We start from the raw sequence: 25609 nt of genomic DNA on the forward strand, positions 1-25609 counted from the left end.
GGCATTAGGAAGGTTGAGAACCACTGAACTAATTGGATGCTGCTTGCACTGTACAATCCGTTGCAAGATCTCACTTCTGCTGATTCAACACAAACTTTGTGGGTTCAAGTGGGCTCTTTATAAACTGAGGAATTAAATTATGGTTTGCCATTTAAGATAAGGGATAAAATTGCCGCTGCCAAGCTTGTTAGATTTACAGATAGACTTCAAAAGGAAAAAACAGTCACCACTATTGATACTTATTCTTCATGGGTTTAGAATTAAGTAGCTTTTTAAAACATGAATCTTTTATTATGCTAATGCCTGACTGATATTTTACCAAATGGTTTTAAATTAGGAGATAAGAAATTGCTACTAAAAGGGAAGAAATTGATTTAGCAGCTTTAAAATGCTGGGTTTAAAAGAAAGGACTTTATTTGGAATGTTGTTAAAATAATATTTGTCATCAATAGGCTTTGCTTATGCAGTTAATATATTAAGCAATTCATTGGATAAGTACTAAATTGTAAAAATGGGGGGAGGACGATTACAGGCATATTTTTGTTGTCTGTAATTTGGCAAAACAGAACTTTTCCCATTTTATGTATTGTCGATGGCTTTCACGGCCGGTTTCAACTGGTTGTGGGTTTTCTGAGCTGTGTGGCCGTGGTCTGGTAGATCTTGTTCCTAATGTTTCACCTGCATCTTTAGGGGTGTATCACAGAGAGAAGTCAGTTACACACTGTGTCCAGTTTTCCCGTTCTGTTTTTTAAAAGAGAATTTAATTATGAAGAATTTAGACTTTTCAAATATAGGCAAACAAGTTAGTGCATCCCTAGAACTTGATTGCTTGCAGCCAAAAGACATTGGTTTTGTTGGCTTCCATGCGTGGTAAAACTTCACCTGTGATTCACAAACAAAGGGAAACACAAACCAAACCTATAAAATAAACCATGAACCAAAGAGTTAAGAAAAGCTGAGAGAATATTAAAACCCTCAGTATATACAAAACAATTTTCTTACCCTGTGCCCTCAAGAATTATAGTAAAAACATTCACATCCATTTAAAATTGTGGAAATTCAATGAAAACATAAACCCAGAAGTTACATCTCCAGTAATGCCTGGCCTGATGGGTCAGGTCAATCTTGGCAACAGTTTGTGTGCTATTAGGTTAATCTTCATAACAGTTCATGTGCTATTATTGTGTTTTTAATGGTATTATTGGAGATACAACTAATCAGGTCTGGGAAGTAGAGCAAAATTCTCATCATGATGGAGCATTGCTTGATGGTTAAGTATTTGTACACACCATTAAGTTACTGTTGTTTGTGTTCATCACACCCAGTGCAAAAGAATTTCAGAAAGATGAGAGGGAGCTACTGTTACGTTATCCCTGGGAATAGCGAATGGATCAGTATGGCACAAATTCTGAAATGAATAGGCTGGGAATGAAGCCTGCTTGGAAATGGCACACTGCCTGAAGAGGCCTAGTTTCTCTAGTCCCAGAAAGTATATGAGTAAGCTGTGGTTGTGCAATGAGAAACTTAGTCTGCATAAACTCAGAGGTACTCTGGTAATTATTGAATAAATAAAAGATTTAAAAATGGACATAAGACAGCACGAGGAGCCCTTGGTGATTTCCTGTGATGTTTCTCAAACCTCCTTTGTTCTTGTCTTTCCCAAAACATCCCCATTATTGTGGATTTCCCTCCTGTGCAGACAGGAACATGCAGATTGCCAAACTTTCTTGCTCATATCTGGCTTCATTTTTCCTCCCTTTAGTCTTGTGGCTGCTGTTCACCCCACCCACCCCCACAGCTATCAGTGGGGTTTTAGGCTGGCTTTTAAAAACCTGTAGCAGGTATGGCATGTAGAAGTATAGCACCATAACACCATTGATGTTATGTGCACTGAGGTCCAGATAGGAAACATGTTCTGCCCAGAAAGCAAAATCCAGTCCTCCAGAGGTCGGTTCTGTGCAGCTGATTTGCTACTTCCGGTCGATTCTTGCAGGCTGAGCTGACCGTCACTGAGAGCGTGCAAGGGATCCTGGACGTTCTTTCCAAACTCAGCGATGAACACAACGGCGCCTTCCTTGACTAGAAGGGAAGCAAGGTGTCTTGGTGATATCAGCCGGCTGAGACAGATCTCTTCAGTATCTCAGGCTGTTTCTGTGGCAGATGCCAGGAATCAAGGAAGAGGCTGCAGTGCCACTGCTAAGATTACTTCACTTGCTTGGTGGCCAGAACTATTCATTCTGTGAATAAACTCTGCACTCTACTATATCCTCTGTTTTTTCCTCACAACACTATGAGGTAGGGTAGGCTGAAAGAGAGGAACTGGCCCAAGGTCAGTGAACATAACACAAAGGGGATTTGAACTTGTGGGTCCCAGATCCTAGTCTGACACTCTAAACCTTGACCATGTTACCTCCTGTCCTTCTGTAACCCCCAAGCTCAGAATGGGTAGACCCAGAAAGGGGTGGAGTCCCAAAGCAGGAGGAGGCTGCAGAGCTCATGTAGTTTGGAGGAGACAAGGCTACCAGACTCGGACCTTGATTGGTATAAGCCCTTAACACCTTGTTAAGGTAACTGCAATGTTGTTGGGAACTACTGGGAAGGTAGTTGTTTATTTTTGCTATGTTGTAAATGTTGGAGTTTATTGTTTCAGGGTTTTTTATGTTTGTAATGGGTGAGAGTTCTCCTGGAAACCTTCATCATGTTGAATCCTGTTCATCAAGCCCTTGGAGTCTTCAGGAGCCAACCCACTTGCAAAGAATAACTGGACTTGGCAGTATCAGTAGACTGTAAATATAAGGACTTGAAAATGCAACCTGAACAGGACCTTGAAGTGTGATGTTAAATGTTGATGTGATATGTTATATGTTAAGAAAATAAACCATTTTGTTTTTTTAAAATTGTTGTTGCAAACTCATTCCAAGTTCTGCCCCACAGAACCCGCAAGCTGAGGTTACACTTCCACAACGTATGCAACACTGAATGATTCAAGAGGGCTTTTCTACACAGGTGATAGGACTGTACTGCAACAAAAATCCAATCCAGTCTTTTCAGAATTTCAGCCCTGGGCATTTTCAGGCCATCTGTACAGCTATTGACATGACTGGCAGCAACTTTGAAGTTTCCAGGTGCAATGCTCACACTCACCACGTAGTGGCACCAATATAGCTCGATATAGATTACCTGTAGTCCTCCAAAAGACAATCCATTTTGCATTTGAGTTGTGCTCTGAAATTAAGATGAAGAAATATCTTTAGATGGCTTTCCTGTCTGTTTTGAAGAAGAATTGCCATTTGTCTAGGTCCAAAGTCACAAAGAAACCTCCCCAAACTCAGGGGGTATCATATTTCAGGGAATCATCTGGAAACTGTCCTGATGACACCACCCAAGTTTGGTGAAATTTGGTTCAGGGGGGCCAAAGTTATGGACCTGGCTCACCAGATTGGATCTGGCTCACCGCTCTTAACCACTACACTACACTGTCTCTCACAGCCAGCTAAACAGCAGTGATTTTTGGGATAGGTTTGAGTAGGCTCCCACTGGACGAGGGCTGCCGTTTGCTTCGGCCTGGCAGGAGGGAGGCAATGATTCTGGGCTTCTTGATATCTAACAGGCCGCTGCACTTGACTTCAGCTGTTTCATCCTCTCGTTATCTCAAATTTCAATTGGGAAAGCATGAGGTATTCAGCAAATGAATTAATGTAGCAGCAAAGTGGTTAAGAAGGTGATCTGTTATTCTCAGTTGAGATACTTCTGTCCCACATCTATCATGAAAAGATAACACTGGCCTGTTTCACTGGACTGTTATATTTTTGGTCGCCTGGAAAATCTCTCTTTCGAATTGAAATGAACATTATTCCCGTCTGAGACACGCTTGTAGTTCATGCCTTTGGCCACGGGAGGGCAGCAGCAGCGTCCCGAAAGGCTCCCCTGCCAGAAGAGGCGCGGACACTCCACAACCTGGACACGCGACCTCGTGCCCCGACCCCTCCCCCCACCCCACGCCACCCTTAGCCTGCCATCATTAGAACGTCCATTGCCGTTATAACAGCCATTACCGGCATTGCCGTTATAACGATCGTTATAACGGCAATGGCGGTAATGGCCGTGGCCATTACCGGAAAGCTCCGGGGAGCGCCCAACATTCCAGCATCCCCTAAATGAATTTCTCCATTCGGATTTCGGCCGGATTTCCGAGCCGCGCTGCCGTGCGTGACCACCAGGAGGCGCCCTTTGGCCGGACTTCCCCGGTCAATCGCGCAGCAGCTGCCGCCGGAGGAGCTCATGGCCGGCTTGGGAGCGCGCAGCGTCCTGTTGACCGGAGCCAACCGGGGCATCGGCGTGGAGCTGGTCCGGCAACTCGTGAGCCAGCCCAACTCTCCGCAATGGGGCTTCGCCTGCAGCCAGGAACCGGACGGCGAGCGCGGACAGGTGCGCAGGTCAGGAGAGGCGGCTGAGATGTGTGACCTGTGCGAGTTTACTCGGGAGTAGGAGGATCAACTGCTGTAAACTGCTGTGCAAACCGGGTCTTATTGTGTTTACGTAGCAATAAGTGCCACTATCGGGTTTATTCCCAGGCATCCCCCAGGGTTTGCCAACTTCCAGGTGCTGCCTGGAGACCTGCCTATCAATTACCCTGGAGAAAATGGCTGTTTTGGAGGGTGGGTTCAATGGCATTATATACCAACTCTAACCTCCACCCACCCCACTTTCTCCTTCCTGCTTGCCAGTACAGAAAGGAGGTCTCTGCAACATAATATCCCCGAGACTGAACATAAAACTGGAGCAGGTTATCATCTGTGGACATATGGACCTGACACCCTGCAGGCTGACTCCTGCCCTCCCCAGGTCCTGGGAAGGGCAGGAGCTCGTCTGCAGAGGCCAGTGGCGGGGCTCAGCAGTGGGCGGTTCAGGCAGCTTGTGTGAGTGCCGCAGTGATAGGTTGGCTCCTGGCCTCCCTGCGGGGGTGGGAGTCAACCTGTGGCCACAGTGACCAACTCATCCAGCAAGCGGCACCCCGGCAAGGGGGGGAGCCGCCAGTTGCCATCCAGGTCACCGCGCCACAGGACGAAACAGCCTGCGCCCGGGGACATGGGAAACCCCATGTCCCCGTTAGTGGTATGCCACTTGTAATCTATCACCAAGGTAGGAACAAGTTTATAATATTTTTTTTCAATGAGGGATGCTACTGGCAAGCCAATCTAAGTCAATAAAAAGCACTCCTCCATTGCTGGCATCTACTTATCTAGATGTAGAGTTTGGTCCAAGCTGGGGGACTGAAGGTGGAGTGTAATCCTCTCTAAAGCAGGCCATACACCACCACCCAATATGCCCTCAGTCAACAGTACTTCCACTAAAACTAAATTAAGCTTCAGTTTGTTCCTACTGACACAGGCTATCACTGACTCTAGACACCATTTCATAAGCTCCATTCTCTCTCTAGAATTCAGGAAAGAACGGGGCATCATCAGCTTGTTGGTGATACTGCCCCCCAAGTCTTTGGACAAGGTCACCTCAATCGTTTAACATAGACAATGCATAACATAGGATATGTGGTATCCTGCCAATTTATACTCTTGGGGCAGACAAGTTGTCTTCCAGCAACCACCTTCTGGAATCTTCCCTCCTGGAAGAACCAGAACCATGGTAAAGCAATCACACAGACCACGGCTCCAATTCCAATCCAGCGATATAATCCAGAAAGTTGTTTTAGAATAAATGAGGACAAATGAACTGAATCCCAACAAGATGAAAGTGCTACTGAAGAGTGAAAGGTCTTGCACAGGATTTAAGGTGTCACTCATTTTGGATGGATAATGCTATCCTTAAAGGGACAGGTCCACAGGCTCTTGGATATGGAGCTGGATAAGCAGGTGGCAGTTGAGGCTGAAGAACCACTTCCTCCCTTATGAACCCACTTGACCACCATAGTAATCTTAGATTAGGCAAGTGGTACCCCAGGAAAGGGCCTTCTCAATTGTGGCATCAAAGTTCTCCCCAGGGAGATTCATCTGACCCTGTTTCTTGCCATTTTCCACCAGCCAATGAAGACTTCTTTGGTCTTGTTTAGTAATCCCTCCTTCCTGACCAGTTTTGTTTTATATCTTTGTATGTACATTAGCTCTGTTTTTAATTTTTAATGATGTCGGAGAGTAGTTGGTTTTAAAATGTGATCTTATGTATGTTTTAATTTATTAGCCAACTTGGTGGCCCTTCCGAGAGCAGAAAAGTAGGATATAAATGTTGTGAAATAAATAAATATTATGGTTAATGGTGATGGGCCCCATGAGAATTAAAGCTCTCTCTGTTCATTTAACAGGTCATCTACTAGGAATGGCCAAAGCTTAAGCTGTCCAAAACATAGTTGAAACCAGACCAAACTAGGTATAAGCTAGTTTATTCTCTGTGCATAGTGCACAATGCAGTCAAAAGTCAAGGAAGTGAGCTTTGTATGTTTCCTTGAGCCCAGCTTGTAAAAGAAATAATACCTTTTATAAATTAAAAAATAAGATGTGTGGGAAAAGAACACAGAATACCTTCTAATAGGGACACACTGGTAGATGTTTTAATAAATCTAAAGTCACAGCCTCAGGGCAGAAATACACAATTGATAGCAAGGGGTCTGAGAAGTTGTTGTTGCTTCTCTGTGGCGAAGAAGCAGGTTAGGGGTATGATTTGGTGGTGGAAAGTGGTGTCAAGTTGCTGCCAATTTATGGCAACCCTGCATGATTTTCAAGGCAAGAGATGTTCTGAAGTTGTTTACTGTTGCCTGCTTCTGCATAGCATCTTGGGTATTTCCTGATAGTTTTCCATTCAAATATTAACCAGGGCTGACTCTACTTAGCTTCCAAAATCTGACAAGATCAAACTAGCCTGTGCCATCCAGCTCAGGGCCAGAGTATGATGTACTATGTAGAAATGGTGGGTGGCAGGAAAATGCTTAGCCCATGGCCACCTGCTCTGTAAGAATTGCTATTTGCTCCACCAGATAAGCTTGCAGTATGCTGGTGGGGTACATGTATGTTTCCCCAAACAGCAAATAGCGACTTTTCAAGGCCATTCCAGGTTGTGAAAACATTGTAGGCAAAAGGCTTCTGTTCGTTCTCCCAGTGTGCTATGATCCCAATTCAAATGAAGCCCCTGCATGCCTGGGAATTAAGTTTGAACATGGAACTCCCAGTACACTTCCAGGACTGGTGCAGACTCAGTGTGGCATATAGTTGGGCCCAATACGTGCCATGCATAATGCAGTGTTAGGCAAATCAAGGAAAAAATGTTTCTATTGATACCATTTTAAATTTGTAATATTTGATTGGAACATAACTGACTCAGGAAATAGGTGGCAGTTGTCTCCCATAGCAACAAAAGGTGTGCAATCCTGATGCAGACAGTCATGATTGTCACCGATGTTCTCTTCATGCTGGTATCCTGTAGATATCTGTTCCTTTAGACACTGAAGGTGTCTGCAGCTGAGGACAGATCTTTTTATTTATTTATTTATTTATTAGTTCCACTTTTATACCGCCCTCCCGCAAAGGGCTCAGGACAAAGGGCTTTCAGGACAAGATCTTTCAGGACAGGGACTGATTTCTATCACATCTTCAACAAGCAGGTACACAATAGTATTAAAGACAGGCTCTGGATTTTTCATCAGGACATAGAAATGAGACACCTCTTCATATAGAGACAGCAGGTGCAGTTCTTGTAGTTACTAATGATAAAATGTTTGAACAGCACTAATTCCTGATTTTACTGAATCTTTTAAATTATCCAGAGACTAGGAGCAGGAGTAATGGGCTCAAGGTGAAGGAAAAGAGATTCCACTTAAACATCAGGAACAACTTCCTGATAGTAAGGGCTGCTCGACAGTGGAATGCACTACCTCGGAGTGTGGTGGAGTCTCCTTCTTTGGAGGTTTTTAAACAGAGGCTGGATGGTCATCAGGAGTGCTTTGGTTATATGCTGTTGCATTGCAGGGGGTTGGACATGTGGTCTCTTCCAACTCTATGGTTCTATGATAATTTTGAATTTCACATCCTCTGCACAGCCATTTCTGTAACATACATATTCACCAAACCCACCCAGGACATTTTTTATTCCACCATTCCTCCAAGGTGCTCAGGACAGTATACTTGGTTACCTATACCCTTTTGATACACTGAAACATAGCTTGATATTTTTCTCTTCAGGAAAATACCACCATTTTTCATCAGACACTCTCTGCGGTTAATGAATGCAATCCGAATAATATTACTACTCAGCTTTGTGGGAGGAAAATCTCATAACAAGTTTTTATTGTTCTTGTCAAGTTTTGAAAGTAAGTAACAAACATCAACTACTTGAACATAGAGAAGAGAAACTGTCTGTTGACCTTCAGATAAATAAGGAACAGACTCCCAAAGAGATAAACCCGATTGCTAACCAGTTTTGATTGCCCTGCAGTATTCACTTGTCCTTTTTTGCTTCTGATGTGCCATCTACATCAATAGTGCATACATTAGTAATGAATAATATTTATACATTATAAAGTATCAGTAATATTAAGAACAGATAATGCAAAAGGAGATTTTAAAATTTGCTGCTAGGTTGAGAAAAACATCCGATATTCTCTCTTTAAAGAGCTAAAATGCCCTTTCTTCAGACTATACCACTATCCTTACTGGCCCATATTGAACCCCAAACTGTTACTAGAATCCTGAGGATTTCAGTGCCCCCCCCCCCTCAATTCTCTAGTAGCTTAAATCAGTATCAAGAATTCTTGTCCACTGCAGAAACCACTATGCAAACAAACATATGGCAGGGGGCGGGAGGGGGGAGGGAGAGAACACTCAGATTTGGTTATCACATAACTATTTGATTTTATATTTGGAGCAGTTAATTCAAGATATACCATTGTGCAATGGGAATAATAATGACAGAATAAGTGCAAGTTATTCATCAGATGTGCCTTGAACTTCTTAGGAGGCCAACAAATAGCATCCTTGCCTGCTGGCTGCACAAAGGAAATAAGAATTTCCAGGACTCTGAATGCTCATACCTCCCTTGGCTGTTCTTACTGAGGCAATACCCTCACATTCCCTTTTATCTTGTACGATAAGATTTTCCAGTCAAAGATATTTCCCCTGGGAAAGTTATGCATCTGGAAAACATTCTCAATGTCCCGAGACTGCAGTACATAATCCCACATGTAGAGATCTCTTATTTCTCCCACAAAACGTCGATTCTGCTTCTCAGACATGGTTTGTGCGCTCTGATCCTGTCCAAGCACTGCAGTACCCCCAGGTTGAAGAACGTGTCCCACATTATATATCTTCCTGATACTCGGTTTTCCATTTATCCAAAAGGTTACAAGACCAAACGTGGATTCCCAGGTCACACACAAATGACTCCCAAAAGTGTTGAGGTCAGGGAGTGCAAATGTCACATTCCGCCCACCCATGTGTAAACCAAAATTACCACTTGATTCACGCAAGATTCGCAGTTCATCATTGGGAGACTGGTAGGAGAAGAGAATGACTTTGCGTTCACCCAGATGTTCTACAGCCACCCTCATGCATAGTGTGAATTCCATAAGATTCAAAGGCTGCAGTGGGGATATGACAACAAAACTAGCCTTTGATTCATTCAGAAAACTCAGTGTTCTGCCTTGGAGACCTGGAAGAGAGAAGATCTTTAGGGTCCTTCCACAAAATCAGTGTTTACTACACTAAAACACAGTTATTTATCCCATTCTTATGTAGGTCCACATTTCTTCATACTGAACATTCACTGCAGGTTGTGTTTTGTCCCAGTCAAGAATCCGTTATGACAGAGTGGCTCTGTGATACAACTGATACTGCCCACAAGGTTCCTATATTCATACACGTATCATGCGGGGTTGCGGTCTCATGATGGGGAAGTGCATTTCCCACGAGGAGAGGGTGTATGGGAATGGTGCTCTCAGCTGGGCAAAATTATTTTTTTTCAACAAGAGTGCTGGTCTTCACAACCCCAACACAGCATTCTTCCAGAATTTGCTTAGAGAAAAGATAACCGTAAATAAATCCATAGCACAATTACAACCTTATAAACACAGCAAAAACATTAAGAAGCTGGCATTGCTGAACCGATTTAAAAATAATAAATTAGTACAATAGCTAAGCTCTTACCTAAATCAGTTTCACTGTCTCTGACAGGATTCCGTCCTCCATCATGAACTACAAAAAAAGGGGGAGATTGAGTTTTAAAATCAGATCTATGAACCCCATGTTTTAATTAATTTATTTAGAACATTTTATTTGCCACTTTCCTTCAAGGTGGAGCTCAAGGCAATTTACAATATGAGCCCTTCGGGGGTAGGGCGGTTTATCAAATCGAATAAATAAATAAGTAAAAATATAGATAAAATACATAAAATAAAAAAACATAAAACACTAAAATTTAAAATCACAATTTAGGATTGCTAGTAAACTAATAAAATGTGATCCTAAATAAAACTGTCCAACTACCTCCTAAAGATCAGAAGTGAGGGGGCCAGAGCCAGGGCTCCCAGGTCTCCAACGTTAACTGGTGAATAGTAGAATGGGGGCTTACCAGCAATAAAGAGGCAATAAATGTTGCCAGTGACTTGGTGATGTCACTTCTGGCATGCGCCAGAAGAGACATCATCACATTGCCAGCAATATGCAGTTTTTTTACCTTAAGAGTTTTTGCCCAAATACCAGAGTGTCATGCATCAGTGGTGATGTGATAACATCACTTCTGGTGCATGCTGGAAGTGACATTGCTGTGCTGCCTGTGATTCTGGCCTAGGTCTCCCTTTGCTGCTGGTAAGTCCCCCACCAGCCAGCAGACCTGCACTGGGGAAAAAGGACCTGGGTTGCAAAATCTCCCACCTCTGCCAGGGATCTGGGAATGCTAGGCCAGGCATACCTCCTGGGGAAGGTTGTTCCACAACTGTGGGGCTGCCAGTGAGAAGGCTCTCTTGCATGCATTCACAAAACAAGCTTCTTTGATTGATGGAACAGTCAGGAGGGCTGCTCCCATTCATCTTAATTCTCAGGCAGAAACAAATGGAAGAAGATGGTCTTGCGAGTACACTGATCCCAAGTCACGGAGGGCTTCCCACCACAGAACAAAACTGTGGGCACACCGGAGGGGGGGGGGGCTGAGGATGAAATTCCTGGGAGTTGGTGACTGCTGAGGCAGATGGGGCCTCTCTCATCCACCAGCCATGAACAGGGTGGTATGAAACCCCAACCGCAGTGGTGGGATTCAGCAGGTTCGCACCACTTTGGCAGAACCAGTTGTTAAAATGTTGCTTGTAAACAACCAGTCGTTAAATTATTTGAATCCCACCACTGCCCACCCCCAGGAGACTGAGCGAGATTTGATTTAGAGAGCTGATCATTCCCACAGTACTGCATTATCCCAACCCAAACAGGAAAAGGAGCTCAGAAAGCATTCTGCATCACTGTGTGGCTTAGGAAGGGGTTAAAATGTCCTAACCTAGTCCTCTTCTAATGTAAAGGGTGCTTCCACACTGCCCTAGGCTCAGCACATAAGCAACTATATCAGAGGTGGGATCCAACCAGTTCTCACCACTTCTCTAGAACTGGTTACTAATTTTTTCCGAGTGCCGAGAAGGGGTTACTAAAGCAAACTTCCTTTCCCAATAGGGACTGGAGGTGCGTGTGTGCAGTGGCGCCACTGTTTGAATCCCACCACCATCGGAACCTGTTATTAAAATTTTTGGATCCCACCACTGAACTATATGCAAGGATAAGCATGTTCATCTAAAGATTACATCGCTGATGTTATACCCAGTACATTAGCACCTAAGGTGCCGTTCTGCTGGCATAGCAGTAATCACACTGGAGCAGTGGAAGGGGGGCACCAGTGGCCAATTTTCCCTTCATACCACTGACACACACACACCAATCCATGCTTCCCCCCTTTCCTGAGGGCTCCTTGACAACCATAGGTTTTGGGGAGTTGAAATGAGAGGAGATGTAGGGAAGTGTGGCCTTCATTCCACTAGCAGTATTTGAGATCAATCCCTTGGGTCCAAAAAGACCAGCCCCAAATGAAAAGCAGAAAACAAGGAGAAAGCATCCAAATATGTTTATTTTACAACAGTGTCTAAAGCTATATTGGATGGGCCCAGATAAAAGTCTGAGAAAGTGTCAAAGTTAAAATCACTCCTATTTTCATTTCAACTCTCAAATGTGGTAGAGCACTAGAATCCATTGACTCAGTAAAGTAACACTCAGATTTTTAAAACTACCAACTTTTTTTTTATCTGATGAATTTTGGAACTCTAGTCCTAAGCATAATCAAACAATGTAGCCTTTCATTTTGTGCTGTTATGTTGAGTTTCATTGTCTAAGGTGTATCAGCTATACTTAAGACCTTTCTAGAAGTACAAAAACAAAATCATGTAGTATCTTCAATTAAGAGTAAGCAAAATAACACAAAACTGTGTACAAGATTTTGAGGTCTCCAGAACTCTTAATCGGGCTGGATGTTTAGTATTTACAAAGCACAAAAAAAATCAGGAAACAGGACAAACTTCATTCCATGGACATCTTGCATCCATCATATACTTTCAGCCTAACCTCCCTCACAGCGTGGTGGTTGTGAGGATAAAATGGATAAAGCCACTGGAGATAAAAACAGAATATCTTTTTCAGAAAAAGAATGGAGTGCACATTTGCCTTGGTTTTGTGAAGACAAGAATGGGTATGCCAAACACATCCATTTTATAGCGCAGACATTTTAAAATGAAGCTTGGGAAATCTTTTTTGCAAAAGGTGAAGGGTGGTTGGGGAATGTTCAAAGAACTGAACATATGTGAGTTATCACATCACCACTGATGCATGACACTCTGGAATTTACCAACCTAGAGTGCTCTTCAAACTTATTTACAACTTTGCTGATATACTAGTGTATATACAAGCAGTTTTCATGCTCAAGGCATTTCCCACATATTAAGACCAGTGTATCCCCATACTGTTGTTATGGCATAAGCATAGCTCAATGGCTCCACAAAGTATGAAGAGCCTGACAAAGGGGGAAAGCCTGACTGTGGGGAAGTCTACCTGTTCTTTTCCAAATTTTTAATTGTAGTCCCTTTGCCCAGTCCCATGCAAAGCCTGTGGAGTGGAGAAATTGACTAGAAGAGAACACGAACAGCTTCTGTTTTTGGAAATTGTGAGCTAAATAGAATAGGAGGAGCCCAGAGAGGTGGGTGATTTTCTCAAGGGAAAAAAAATGGAAATGGGAGAATGCAGGTGAGATGAACAGATAATTCTGAATTTTTGTCACCCTTTTTTAAAGGGCCACATCAATACTCTTTTGGATGTTTAGTTAGGCATGCATCCTTTACAATATTCATTCTTCCCTGCAAATGAAAATGTTCAAAAGTAACTGTGGGCTATGAGAAAGAAAGTGTGCTACATATACTCATTGATGGTATGGGCATGGGTACTAACCAATAGCCACCTGAAATTGTTGATGTACATCTATTGAGGCAGCAATAGTTGCACTTCTCAAGTCGTGTTTTATCATCTCTAGGTTAGCCTGAAAAGGCTGGGGTTGGGAGAAGTTTGAATATGGTGTACAGTATAGCCTCTGTTCTTTGAAAAGCTATTTATGTGCAGCTCCAGCCTAAGTTTCCATGAAATCAAGTACATTCTACAGTTAGAACTAGATCACTGCTGTGTGTCACAATCAAGATCAACAAATTCAGAGATTTCACAGGCAGTGTGTATGGCATATAACTCACAGGAGCCTGTGTACAGCCGTCTGCTCACCTATGTGAAGCCATGGGTGTCCAAGCACTTGCACTTCACAGAGCGAGAGAAACTCTCTTCTTCCTGGGATAGTAATGGTCACATACTGCCCTTGCATTCCTCCACAGTTAAAGGTCACTGTTTCCCCAAGATCCATGCTGCTGATGGTGGCACACCTGGCAAGGAGGAAGACCATTATTTAGTTGCAAAGAGCAGAGCACAGCCAAAATACAGCCTGTATTGGGGTGTGAACCCTACCCAAACTGATGCCAGAATAACCCAGTGCTTTCCAGGTGGTTTCAGAAAGTAGTCAAGATGGTCTGCAGTAGAACAGCTACATTTGAATCCAGGAGCATCTCACAGACCAACAAGATTATCAGGATATAAGCTCTCAAGAGTCAAAGCTCCTTTTTCAGATACAAGTCCGCAGGAGATTTCTGGAATGGATATATATTCTGACTGCGATATAAGGACTCAGAGATCTCCAGTGTGACAAAGTGAACATTGACTCTCTAAAGCTTATACCCCTAGAATTTTATTGGTCTGTTGCTACTGGACTCGAATCTTGCTGTTAAATTGGACTCTTAGGTCAGTGGTTCAAGCTCTCAGAGAACTCTTTCCACAATAACTCATCTGAGACAGAACTATAGCCATTGCAGGTTAGAGCACACACTTGGTTCAAGAAGAATGCTAGCTATGCTTGTTGAGCTTTACCATTGCCCACATATGCTGACAGCACACCCTAAAAAATATCCAGGATTCTCCTTCATTGCGTTGTGCAAGGAAAGCTACTATGCTCTGTCTCACCGAAAGAAAAAACCAAAATTGTAACTTCATTTGCCATATGCTGAACTGTCTTTGTTTTAGAAAGCCCCATTTGGATCCTAGTACTTACCTAACAGAACTAGGTAGCTACTAGGACCCAAACAAAGCATTCTAAAACAAAGATGGTCTAGCACGTGGCAAATGAAGTTATGATTTTGGCTTTTTCATCTGGTGAGACAGAGTTTTAGTGACAAGCAAGTTGTTAATCAGATACATCATTGATCTCCCTGCCGAGGAATTCTATATAAGCTCTCAAACAGCTGATGTTTCAAAAGCATTTTCTGTGAACAGATCATATGAAACTTGGAGAACTGGATGTGTAGGTGTTCTTTTTAACAGGAGCATGGGACCCCAGTTTGTGAAATACTGAACCCAGAAGATAGGGTTTTTTCCCCCACATTGATCACCCTTCAGCTCTGCTGCAAATTAAGATTTCTAATGTTTGCAAATATTGAGCCAGTAACAGTACCATGGGGCTTTTGAGTGAGGATAAGGGTTTTTCGGGGACGGGGGGTATTAAGTTCTCCCCTCTCCACAGTCCCAATCAAAGTCAGGGTTGCTGCCATTTAAAAAGAAAAACTCTTGATTATATGCAGATAAAATACATAAAATACAGGCAAGCAGAAACGAGGCAGGAGGCAGCAGGGAAGGGATCAACAGATGTGCTTTTGCATGGTCTGTGGCCCCCGGCAGCCACGAGGCTGCTTTCATGAGAGTCTGCGAGCGGGCCCGGGGCTCCACCGGAGTCAAGTATTCCGGTGTGACCCGTCCCCCTGGCCTGAACAGAATGGGCCTCTCTTTTTTTTTTTAAGACTCAGTTTCCTGCAGCTGCTCTGTGGCTGTTGGGAATACAAGTTGTGTTTGGGAAATCCAGAACTAACTTTTTCAAAATAGTGACATTGAGTTTGGCCCTTAGATTCAATTAGTGGCATCTCCAATCCAAAACATCCACAGTAGCAGACTTTGGAGAGCTGTTGTCAATCAATTGACAATACTGAACAAGATAGACTAATAAGTGGTCCGGCACAGCATAATGCAGCTTCGGATTTATAGCAATCAATAAAACAATCTTGTTATGAAATCACTAATAGCAGTACAGAAAGAGGAAAGGCATAAATAAAAGACAGAAAAAATGTATAGAAGATGACATGAAAAAATTTTCATTTGTGAAAAGCTTGCTTATCTGAATTCCCAGTTGTATTACATATCCTAGAACCATGTCAAGATACAAAAAATTAAATTCATAGCTGCACTGCACCAGCTTCACCATGTAAAAATGCTGTAAGACCTTGAAGCAAATTCATAGGCTGCTTACCCAGAACTCCTACTAAAGGAAGCCCCAAGTACATTTTCTGTAGGTAAAATTGTCTGAAAGAGACTGCCTTTTGGATAGAAAATGAAAAATCTTGAGCACTGGATCTTATTAGATGGCCCTGAACTACAGATTCTAAATACACCCTCCTAGAAGTAAATATTGAACTAAGAACAAGTCACACTATTACTGTGCCTACATGTAAGTTAGAAGACAAATACCTGGGATTCATGGTGCCTCCCTTCTCCGGCAAATCTCCAATCAGAATTTCCGCTCCTTTTATGCATGATTCACAACAGTCTCCTCTATTGGTGACCACCACAGCAGACACCTGAAACGCTGAAATCAAATCCACCATCCACCAGGGTTCAAATTCCTTCTTTGTCAGGGTGCAATCTCCATTTGCATAACTATTTGTCAGAGACCCATCTACAGCCTTATTGGACTCTCCTTTTGTTTCAAACGTGCTGGACTGAGAGGATATTTTTCCCACAGCTATATTAGGATCTGGGATAAGAGGGAGAGAATGCAATTTATGTAGAGGAAAAAGCAAAACACAAACAGCAGCCCAAGAAAGATACAAACTGCAAAATCAGACAATAGGACAAAAACAGCTTCTGACAGTTGCTAGCTAGATGCTCCTGTCCATAGAGTAAGGCAAGATGGAACAATCTATCTTTTCTTTCTCTTCCCAGCATCTGGTGCTCCAAGGGTTATTGTTTCTGAATATGGAGGCTATAGATTCAGCAGTCAATGTTAATAGCCCCCTGCTCCATGGATTTTTTTCCATTTTATTATGTTTAACTTACTTATCTATAGCTCTCACTGAAACTCAAGACTGATTACAGAGGGAGAAAAGGATATAATCATACAGCACTGAAAAATGCAATGGCATTAGGAATACCAAAGAGACTGACAGTGTGAACAACACCAAGCCTACCAGATAAAATATCCAATGAACAATGCAGTAGGGCTAGGTATACAAAACTGAATGAGAATGAGAACAGCAGATCGCCACTCTGGAGTTATCTATATCCTTTTCAAAAATCAATTTATGTTAGTGTCCCACTGGTTACCCTGATTCAAATTCCATGCATTGGTTACATGAAACCTTAGGAACATCTTCTCATCTATCCCAATCTGCTTTCAGAGTCATTAAATGGCTCAGACAGCCTTGTCCCAAAACCATCTGAAAGGCAGACTTACTGTATGCACCAACGTATGTGTGATTTGGCTTTCAGCAGGCATTCCAAAGGTGGGTTCACATGTCTGAAGCCACCACACACCCAGTGCACAGAGACTCACATGCTTTGAGTCTCTGGAGATATGGTGGTATATAAATGTAATAAATAAATAAATAATCCCCCCCCCCATGGCTGGCACTAGCCAGAAAGAAAGTATGATGACATCTCATTATACATGCATACACACACACACATACGCAAATGCCCAAGTGATATTGTTACCCTCTACTAGGGCAATGAACTCAATGTTTATTTCAATTATTCAGACCAGCAGCAACAAATCAGCGAGGTCAGCAGTAAAATTGAAGCCACAAAGTCTAAATTGAAAAAATAAAATAAAGTTTTAATGCGGTCGAACAGAGTTTCATTCAGTAGACAGTGAGGTCAGCAGCTGGGGGGTATACTGGCACTCAGGCTCAATGCACACTGACCACCAGGCAAGGTGCAAGGCCAAGCCTGGTCAGAGCGCCCTGAACACAGAAAAATACAGACTTCTTATAGTAATTTTAGAGATTACATTGTAGATTGAATTATACAATAACAATACAGGGTCATCAAGGTCCATTAAGCTTCTTCCAAGACCTCCAGGTCTTATCTTTGGTGAGGAAACATCTCCAGAGAGTTGTCCTTGTGATAACGCAGATGTTTGCCTGCTGGTTCTTATGCATATTCACCTTGACAATCTGCCCTGTGTCTGGCTGTTAATGCTTTGTTTCGATACTTACAAATTTTGGGAGAGACTCTTAGTATAGCTAGGTGATAAAGTTATTCTTTAGTGATTTTTCCCAAACTAGGAGGAAATTACTTAGCAAATTCCGCCATCGGCTGTTGGCTTTTCCTGGTGTGTATGACAATTACTCAGGGCTATGTCAAAATGCAAAAGGGGTTTCCCTGATTCATTAACTGTCTGCATCCTGTTTCTCTGGGTCCACCTTTAGCATAATCTAAGCTTTTGTTTCAGCAAGCTTGTGATTTAGACAATGGTTTCAGGGAGTAATGCATTTTACAGCAGGAAGGAAAACCTTTTACAGAAAACCTGAATAAAACCTAAATTTTACTAACACTATATGTCTATTAAAACTATATTGAAAACAAAATAATTATTATCTGTCCCTCTGGCTACAATATTTTTAATGACTTACTACTCTGGGCCAAAGGTATAAAGACAGGTGTAAGTTTAAATAAATCACCCATGCACCCGTTCAACTTTTACCTCCAACAGGAATTATGGAAGCATCTGCAATGGCAACATTGCCAGCACTGCCTGGAAAGGAAAACAGCAATTACAAACACATCAAGAACTCTAAAAATACCAAAAACCTAAAAACGGCAGAAAATGTCCAGTGTTCTCATGTAGCTTTAACATGATTAGACTTGTGGAAGTGATACAACTATATCTGATGCCGATTTATTTACCAAGAACAGTTTCCTCATCAGAATCCTTCTTGTGAAAAGTGTACCATTTTGAAACTTTGTAATGGCAGAATACTTGTATCCATTTTAGCCATATCACAACAGCAACAAATCAAGTTAAACCCCAGATAACAGCAACACTTAACTGGGTTGTGACTTGAGCAGTAAACAACCTTTTGCCCCAATCTTGGCTTAAATGGTTAGAACCGCTTTACAGCCCAATCCTGTTAAGGTTTTTTTTTCAGATGCAAATAATTCACCTTGATGCAAATGGGACTGGCTCCCAAAGTAGTTTTGCATAGGACAGCCCTTCACACAGGGATACAAGTAAATCTTTTTGGATTGAGTTATATTCATATGACTGTTTTACTTTAAAAACTCAATAAAATGTTCATTATAAAAAGAGTTACCGGTATATTCATATTCACCAAACTACTTAAGACCAAACTACTGAAACAAAGAACCTAACTATAATTGTACTTACGTCTATATGTTACAAACCAATGCAGAGTCACGGTAACAAGAATGAAGTTCGGGATCATGCTTGGTATTTGCCCACTATTTGCGTTGTCCTACAGATCATTTAGCATTTTTGATGAGGCATCCAAGAAATTTTGTCTCCCTTACTCAGTCTCAGAGAAACTCCTTGCTCCTTCTGCTCAAGCTGTTTTGTGAAACTTCAAAAGCCAAGGCGCCCACATACACCTTGCTGCCCACTGTAAGACAGCAGGGAGGGGGGGAGCAGTTCTTGGAAACTGCTTTTTATTTGGTAAGATAAAGATCTAATGGGTCTGCTGTGTAACTGATTTCACAAGATTAGTCAGAATACGCTAATGGCAGTATGATTCCAAAAGACCATCTGTTTTACATATATCCATATCATACATCCAAAATAGGGAAAATCTACTGATAGACACACAGCTTCAACCTCCTAGGTAACTTACTCTCTAACTTATTTCCACCAGCGCTCCAGCTGCTTCCTTCCAACCATCAGCCTGGCCAATTCATGTAGCAGATCCATTTTCTAGGCATCACTGTGCAGCTATTGGCATGTTTACATGTTACAGTGAGTGTACACACATCCTGCCTGTACATGCACAAATCTGTTTGTAAGAAAGAGCCAGCGTGCACTCACTTTATGAATGAAACTGAGAACCAGGACCTGAATAAATATCAGGCTTGAATCACTTGTTCACCTGTAGATGCATGGAATGTAACATAAGAATTACTGAAAACAAATACAAAGAACAATGTATACACTGTATATGGATTGCATGTGCATTCCCTGTAACCTGTGAACAGGTCTACTGTATATATACACACCACTATATATGTGTGAGCTAACTGCAGTCAAATTGGTACCGACTCATAGCGACTCTATGAATCAAACCATCCTATTGTTGTACAGGTCTTGAAGTGGCTGTGGCTTCCTTTATACCAAAAATCACATGACTACACTTGCCTACACATTTCCAGCTACTATCCCCAACACAATAAACAAACAATCCATTGTCTACAGTCAGTCCCTAACATACAACTACCTCTTTTCTTGCCCTTCAAATGCGGACAAAGACCTGTATGGTTTACACCAGTGGTTCCCAAACTTATTTGGCCTACCGCACCCTTTCCAGAAAAAATATTACTTAGCGCCCCCTGGAAATTAATTTTTTTTAACATTTTAATAGCAATTAAACAGAAAGAGATATGTATTAATGTTTCTACTGTGGCCATCACCGGCCCCCTGGATTGCTGCAGCACCCACCAGGGGGCAGTGGCAGCCACTTTGGGAATCACTGGTTTACACCAAGCAGAGAAACAGAATATTGGCAGGTACCCAAGGAGTCACTATAGGACAGCTCTGGCCATCTGGCACAGACAGTGCCTCTGGTCATTACCTTCTATTCTCAACTAAAGCCTCTCCGTTGCTACATTTAACCTTTCATCTCACAGAGTCTAAGAGAAAGTACTCTCCTAGTTTGCAAACGGACTTCAGTTTAAAGCAAAAACACCAATAACAATTAACTATCCAACTGAGATACCAATGTAACAACTACGCAATTCTATCCTTTAGCTACTTGAGCAAGACTATCACAGAACCCAACAATATTTATTTATTTGATTTATATCCCGTTCAATCCCCGAAGGGCTCTACTACGACTAGCCATACCATTGATGCATTGTCTTTCATATCTTATTACACACCGTATGCTCTTGTGTGCCCTTCAGCCTGTAATAAAGAAAAAACCCCACAAATCAGACATTAAAAATGGAAATAAACATCAGCAGCATTTCAGTTTACTTTGAGTAGCAGATCTCGTGGCTGCTAAGAAGCCTACATGCAACATAACTGGCAGGCAAACATGCCATTTTTCACCATCATGATCAGAGGTGAGCTGTGCCTCAGATCTCCTGGTCCCCCACCACCACCACCACCATCCCCCAACTTGAGCAGCTGTTAGACAGCTTTATATCTGCATAGTAACCACTTTCATTGCTGTATGATCTGCCACCTTTTTGGTCATCTCCATGATAGCCAGAGTGGTGTCGTGGTTAAGAGTGTCAGACTCTAATCTGGATAAGTGACTGGGTCTTATGGCTCACTCCTCTACATGAAGCCTAGATGAACACTAAAAGAAAGATTTTTTTAAAGCAGCATTTATGACTGCTTTGCTCACGCTTTTTAAAAAAATGTGTGCAGCTATTAACAGGCATGGGGGAGGAAATATAATTTCCTTTTAGGCTTCGCAAAAATACATGTGAACAGGGGAAACTGCACCCAGGGCATTCCTGCATCCCTGCCTGCCCCCGCACAGGCACGCGCCTGGCACATCATGCCCCACCTTGCCTCCTTGGCACTACGCTATTGCACATGAAATATGCCACCATTCACATACCCGCCAAACACCAAATCCAGTCATGAACACCTGGAAAAAGGTTTCCTGATTGTGACCAGAAAGTAGAAAATGAGCTTGCTAAAACAACCCTAAACAAAAACAGTTTAAGTGAGAAACTCCAGTTAAAAGTTGCTGGATTGGAATTCGTGTGCTTTGCCGTACTTGAACTTCAGCTCGATAGAGAATAAAAGAAACTCTCTCAAGGATGTTGTGGGTTTTCCAGGTTGTATGGCTGTGTTCCAGTAGTATTTTCTCCTGACGTTTTGCCTGCATCTGTGGCTGGCCTCTTCAGAGGATGTGGTAGCAGACTTGCATAAACTGTCCCTCTTTAGAGGTTGTTCAGTTTGTATTACCAGTTCACCATCAGCAGGGAGTCGTCCATTCCCTCTCTGAACCATTGACTGGTTCAGGGTTTCACAGATCATCACTGCATCAGAAAAAGAAAAGCCTGAAAAGCATTGGTGATAGCTGACTTTTCTACATAATTCAGTCTAACAGACCTCCGCTTTGGTTCCCCCATGAGGGAGAAAGCAGGACATAAGGTTAAAAATTGAGCAAATGATCAGAATACTTGCAACATGGATGTGTATGGAGCAGCACTCACTAGCAGGGTATGTGTTTTCTGAAATAACCAGGGACAGAATATCAAAACTACATCCAAGCTGTCAGATAAAGATGGGTCCTATTCTCAGCTCCACCAGGTAAATGTCAGAGACCCAGACTTCTAAACTGGATCCAACCAGAGGGAAAGCAGCATCCACTTGGAAAACATCCATGGTATAAGGGGTTAAAAGTATTGGACTAAAAATATGGGAGAAATCCTAATATGGTTGAACCCTACTATGCCATAAAAGCTTGATCTGAGACCATAGGAGAGTCATTCTCTGTAAGACTTACCTACCATACAGGGTTGTTAGGATAAAATGGAGGAAGGGATAACAAAATTGGAGTGGTTTGGTGTTTTAAATGGGGAGAAGAGAAAGTCATAAATCAGTTCTCAGCCTCCACACCCTACTTCTCTTCTACCTAGACCAAAGATCCCCAAAATGGAGCCTGACAAAGTTTTCAAATGTTTGTGATGGTGCAATGCAGACAATGGCTTTATGTATAGTACCTAATCTGAGCAAATAGTGGTGTGATATGCTAAAGACACAGCAGACTTAATTCTAGCTTAACATAATTGGGCTGTATGGCTGAAATACTTAAATTCACATAAGAACTTTTATTGAAATCAGATTTTCCCCAATGTAAGTTTGACCATATCATCACTTCACCAAACTTTGTTCATTTTTCAAAATCATTTATATTACTATTGAAATGTTGTCAACCTTTCTCAGTGAACATATGACCAAAGAATTCTCACCAGGCCTTCAGCACCAACTGCCAAGTTACAGTGAACACTGCAAGTTAAAAACGGCTCAGCTTGAGAGAAGTAGGGCTCATCGTGCACAGGGATAGCCAGAAGCATTTTCCTTTTGTGTTATGTAACTGCAAAGTGAAGACAAATACTGTCAGCTTCTTAGCTAGCTCAGTGTTTACTATTTGTGTGAATGCAAGAAAATGTTTATAAACACTAATTTTAAAAAGCATCCTGCTAAACAGTGCTTCTATCTGAAATATTGAGCACCTGTTATCAAAGCTATACACAACCTCACCCCAACATTCATTCTGAGAACATCTTGGTCGCAGCTTGTAACACAGGAAAAGATTAAATCAGACGGTTGTAAGAATTTCCATCTGGAGGCACAAAGAGTTCACGTGGCCTTTTTAAAACCAGCTGAGCTCCAGTCATTTATGTACATTAGTTCACATAGAAACACCTTCCCACCCCCTCTTTATAAACAAATGAACGCCCAAGCCACTGTAAAATTACAAGAGTTTGGATGTGCCCTTTGTTCCATGATCAAAGGTTGTAGCACAGCATTCTTTTATTTATGGAGTTACCTCATACCACCAACAGCAGCAACAAAAATGGGTTATCAGTAAAGGTCAACTACTTGAAAAGTGCAAATGACATTTTCCTCAGCAGGAAATGTGAGTGACAATGCTCTACCCCCTCCCACACTTGTAAACCAGGTGGCTGGAAGCTCTGCTGTGACTCCAGTATAAACCTTCTAACAGCCAGCCGTTCCCTGCTACCCTATGGCTCCAGTGAAGGGAAACATGCAGTTGTCATCACACAGCCATCAGTTCCACTGTTCCCGTTTTCTTGTTAAACCGGGTTCGTCTCATCCAAGATGTGAACATTACATGCAAATACGCACCGTCTCAACGTAGAATTCACAAAACCATGATGAACCTGATCGGGGTAACCTGCCTGAAAGACTTAACACATCTAAACAGAACTGTGAAAGTAGTATGTTGGAGACCGCAGTACCTAGCGAGGGAGGAAACATTGCGTACAGAATCCCCACCCAGCCCCATACAACCTAAGTGGGGAGGGGGCGAATGCTTGAGTAGGGTTGCAGCCGTCTCACCCGCCGTGATAAATACTCGTGGACATTTTGACATATATTACTCAGACAATCAGTCCGGCAATACTACGGCAGCCTTCTCAACTTCACCCCCGCATATAGAAACCCTTGTCGCGTAACCTCCGTATGAAAAACAGAACCAAACAAAAGCGCGGGCTTCCGCGTTGAAACGGCTTGAGCAACTCCACCAATCAGAAGCTCCTCTCCGCTCGTGATTTAATGCTAGTGGCTAGAAGAGTAACGGATTATTCCTATTGGCCAAGAAGCCAAACACTTTTACACGCCGCGGCTTCCAATGGTTACCCGTTGTAGTCAGCACAGTATTACCTGCAAGTTTAGAACGCATATAACTTAACATGTTCGTAGTTAAAAATAATCCCACCCCGCCCCCAAAAGTTTGAAATAAATGAAGACACAGCAAATGCCCGAGCGAGCGCTCTTTCCCGGTGAACATGGAGTGGCTCTTAAAAGAGCCGTTGGGTTTTTGATTTGGCGGTTTGGCGCGGAAGAATTCTCAAGCCCTCTCTCCGCGGATGCGCCGCGCCAGCTGGATGTCTTTGGGCATGATGGTCACCCTCTTGGCGTGGATGGCGCACAGGTTGGTGTCCTCAAACAGCCCCACCAGGTAAGCTTCGCTGGCCTCCTGCAACGCCATGACGGCCGAGCTCTGGAAACGCAAGTCGGTCTTGAAGTCCTGCGCGATCTCGCGCACCAGCCGTTGGAAAGGCAACTTGCGGATCAGCAGCTCCGTCGACTTCTGATAGCGACGAATTTCCCGCAACGCCACCGTCCCTGGACGATAGCGGTGGGGCTTCTTCACGCCACCCGTGGCTGGAGCGCTCTTGCGCGCTGCCTTAGTGGCCAGCTGCTTGCGGGGGGCTTTCCCGCCGGTGGACTTACGAGCTGTTTGCTTTGTCCGAGCCATTCTCTCGATGTAATGGACAAGAATGAGTAAGACGAGAGTCGCCGGTCGAAATTTATACACTAGCCCTGCCTTTTGATTGGCTGCTACTATAAAACCTTCCCGCCATTGGGTTGTAGCGTGATTCTGATTGGCCGACTCGGAAGAAGCAAAATCTCATTGGATAATTTGAAAATCCCTCGCTTTAACTTGAATGACAGCGGCGCCCAGTTTTTTTAATCTCTCGTCTCTAAGCAAATGTTTTTAAAATGCTAAATATCCGCTTGTCTTCTTTACTTGCTTACATAAATTCCGTTACTTAAATTTTACTAGATGTAGCAAACACACTTCCCTGTGCAACGATTTCTCCTCCCCACATTAAAACCACTCTGGTAGAGAACATGCTGCAAACTGAGGAAAGGGAACGAGGCACCCTCTTTCTGTTTACATTTATGCACTGCTTCTATAAAATCTTTGACCTGAAAACCACGCTATTCTGCCGAAGGACGGGTGATGATTCTCTGGAAATAATTAAAAAAAACGGCTCATTCCGTTCCCTCCCGAAGTTTGGGTAGGGGTAAAATATTACAACTAAGTAGGTCATTAAGAATACAAAGCTTTTAATCATAGTGTAGTTGGTTATATGTGTCTTGTTTTGTAAGTCCTAGATTTTAAGTAAAAAGAGAATCCGGAATGACTGGCCACTAACCGACGAGCGCGCGAATTTCAAAATTCTAACGGACGTTCCGAGGAAGCAAAGGCTTCTTCCCGTGTTGT

The 25609-nt window shown here is 42.7% G+C and overlaps 1 protein-coding gene across 7 annotated transcripts; it reads right to left on the reverse strand.

Annotated features, from left to right (window-relative positions):
- Positions 1-8259: 8259 nt before the first annotated feature.
- LOC125434467 (histone H3) lies at positions 8260-24864 on the reverse strand. 7 transcript variants are annotated; one of them, XM_048499885.1, is made up of 9 exons: positions 24259-24432; positions 22821-22945; positions 20731-20790; positions 19699-19759; positions 18364-18414; positions 16128-16413; positions 13791-13945; positions 10146-10193; positions 8260-9651 (listed from the first exon to the last, which is right to left on the reverse strand). In XM_048499885.1, the coding sequence occupies exons 6-9, from the start codon at positions 16262-16264 to the stop codon at positions 9050-9052; spliced, it is 942 nt and encodes a 313-aa protein (XP_048355842.1). In that variant the 5' UTR covers positions 16265-16413; positions 18364-18414; positions 19699-19759; positions 20731-20790; positions 22821-22945; positions 24259-24432; the 3' UTR covers positions 8260-9049. The 7 variants fall into 7 exon arrangements, with proteins under 7 accessions (XP_048355842.1, XP_048355837.1, XP_048355839.1 ...); XM_048499880.1 differs by having other exon boundaries at positions 23722-24432; XM_048499882.1 differs by adding an exon at positions 21811-21884 and having other exon boundaries at positions 20766-20790; positions 22821-24432.
- Between the last annotated feature and the right edge of the window lie 745 nt (positions 24865-25609).

Source organism: Sphaerodactylus townsendi, linkage group LG06 (genome assembly GCF_021028975.2).
Source record: "Sphaerodactylus townsendi isolate TG3544 linkage group LG06, MPM_Stown_v2.3, whole genome shotgun sequence".
In the NCBI taxonomy this organism is placed as follows: Eukaryota; Metazoa; Chordata; class Lepidosauria; order Squamata; family Sphaerodactylidae; genus Sphaerodactylus; species Sphaerodactylus townsendi.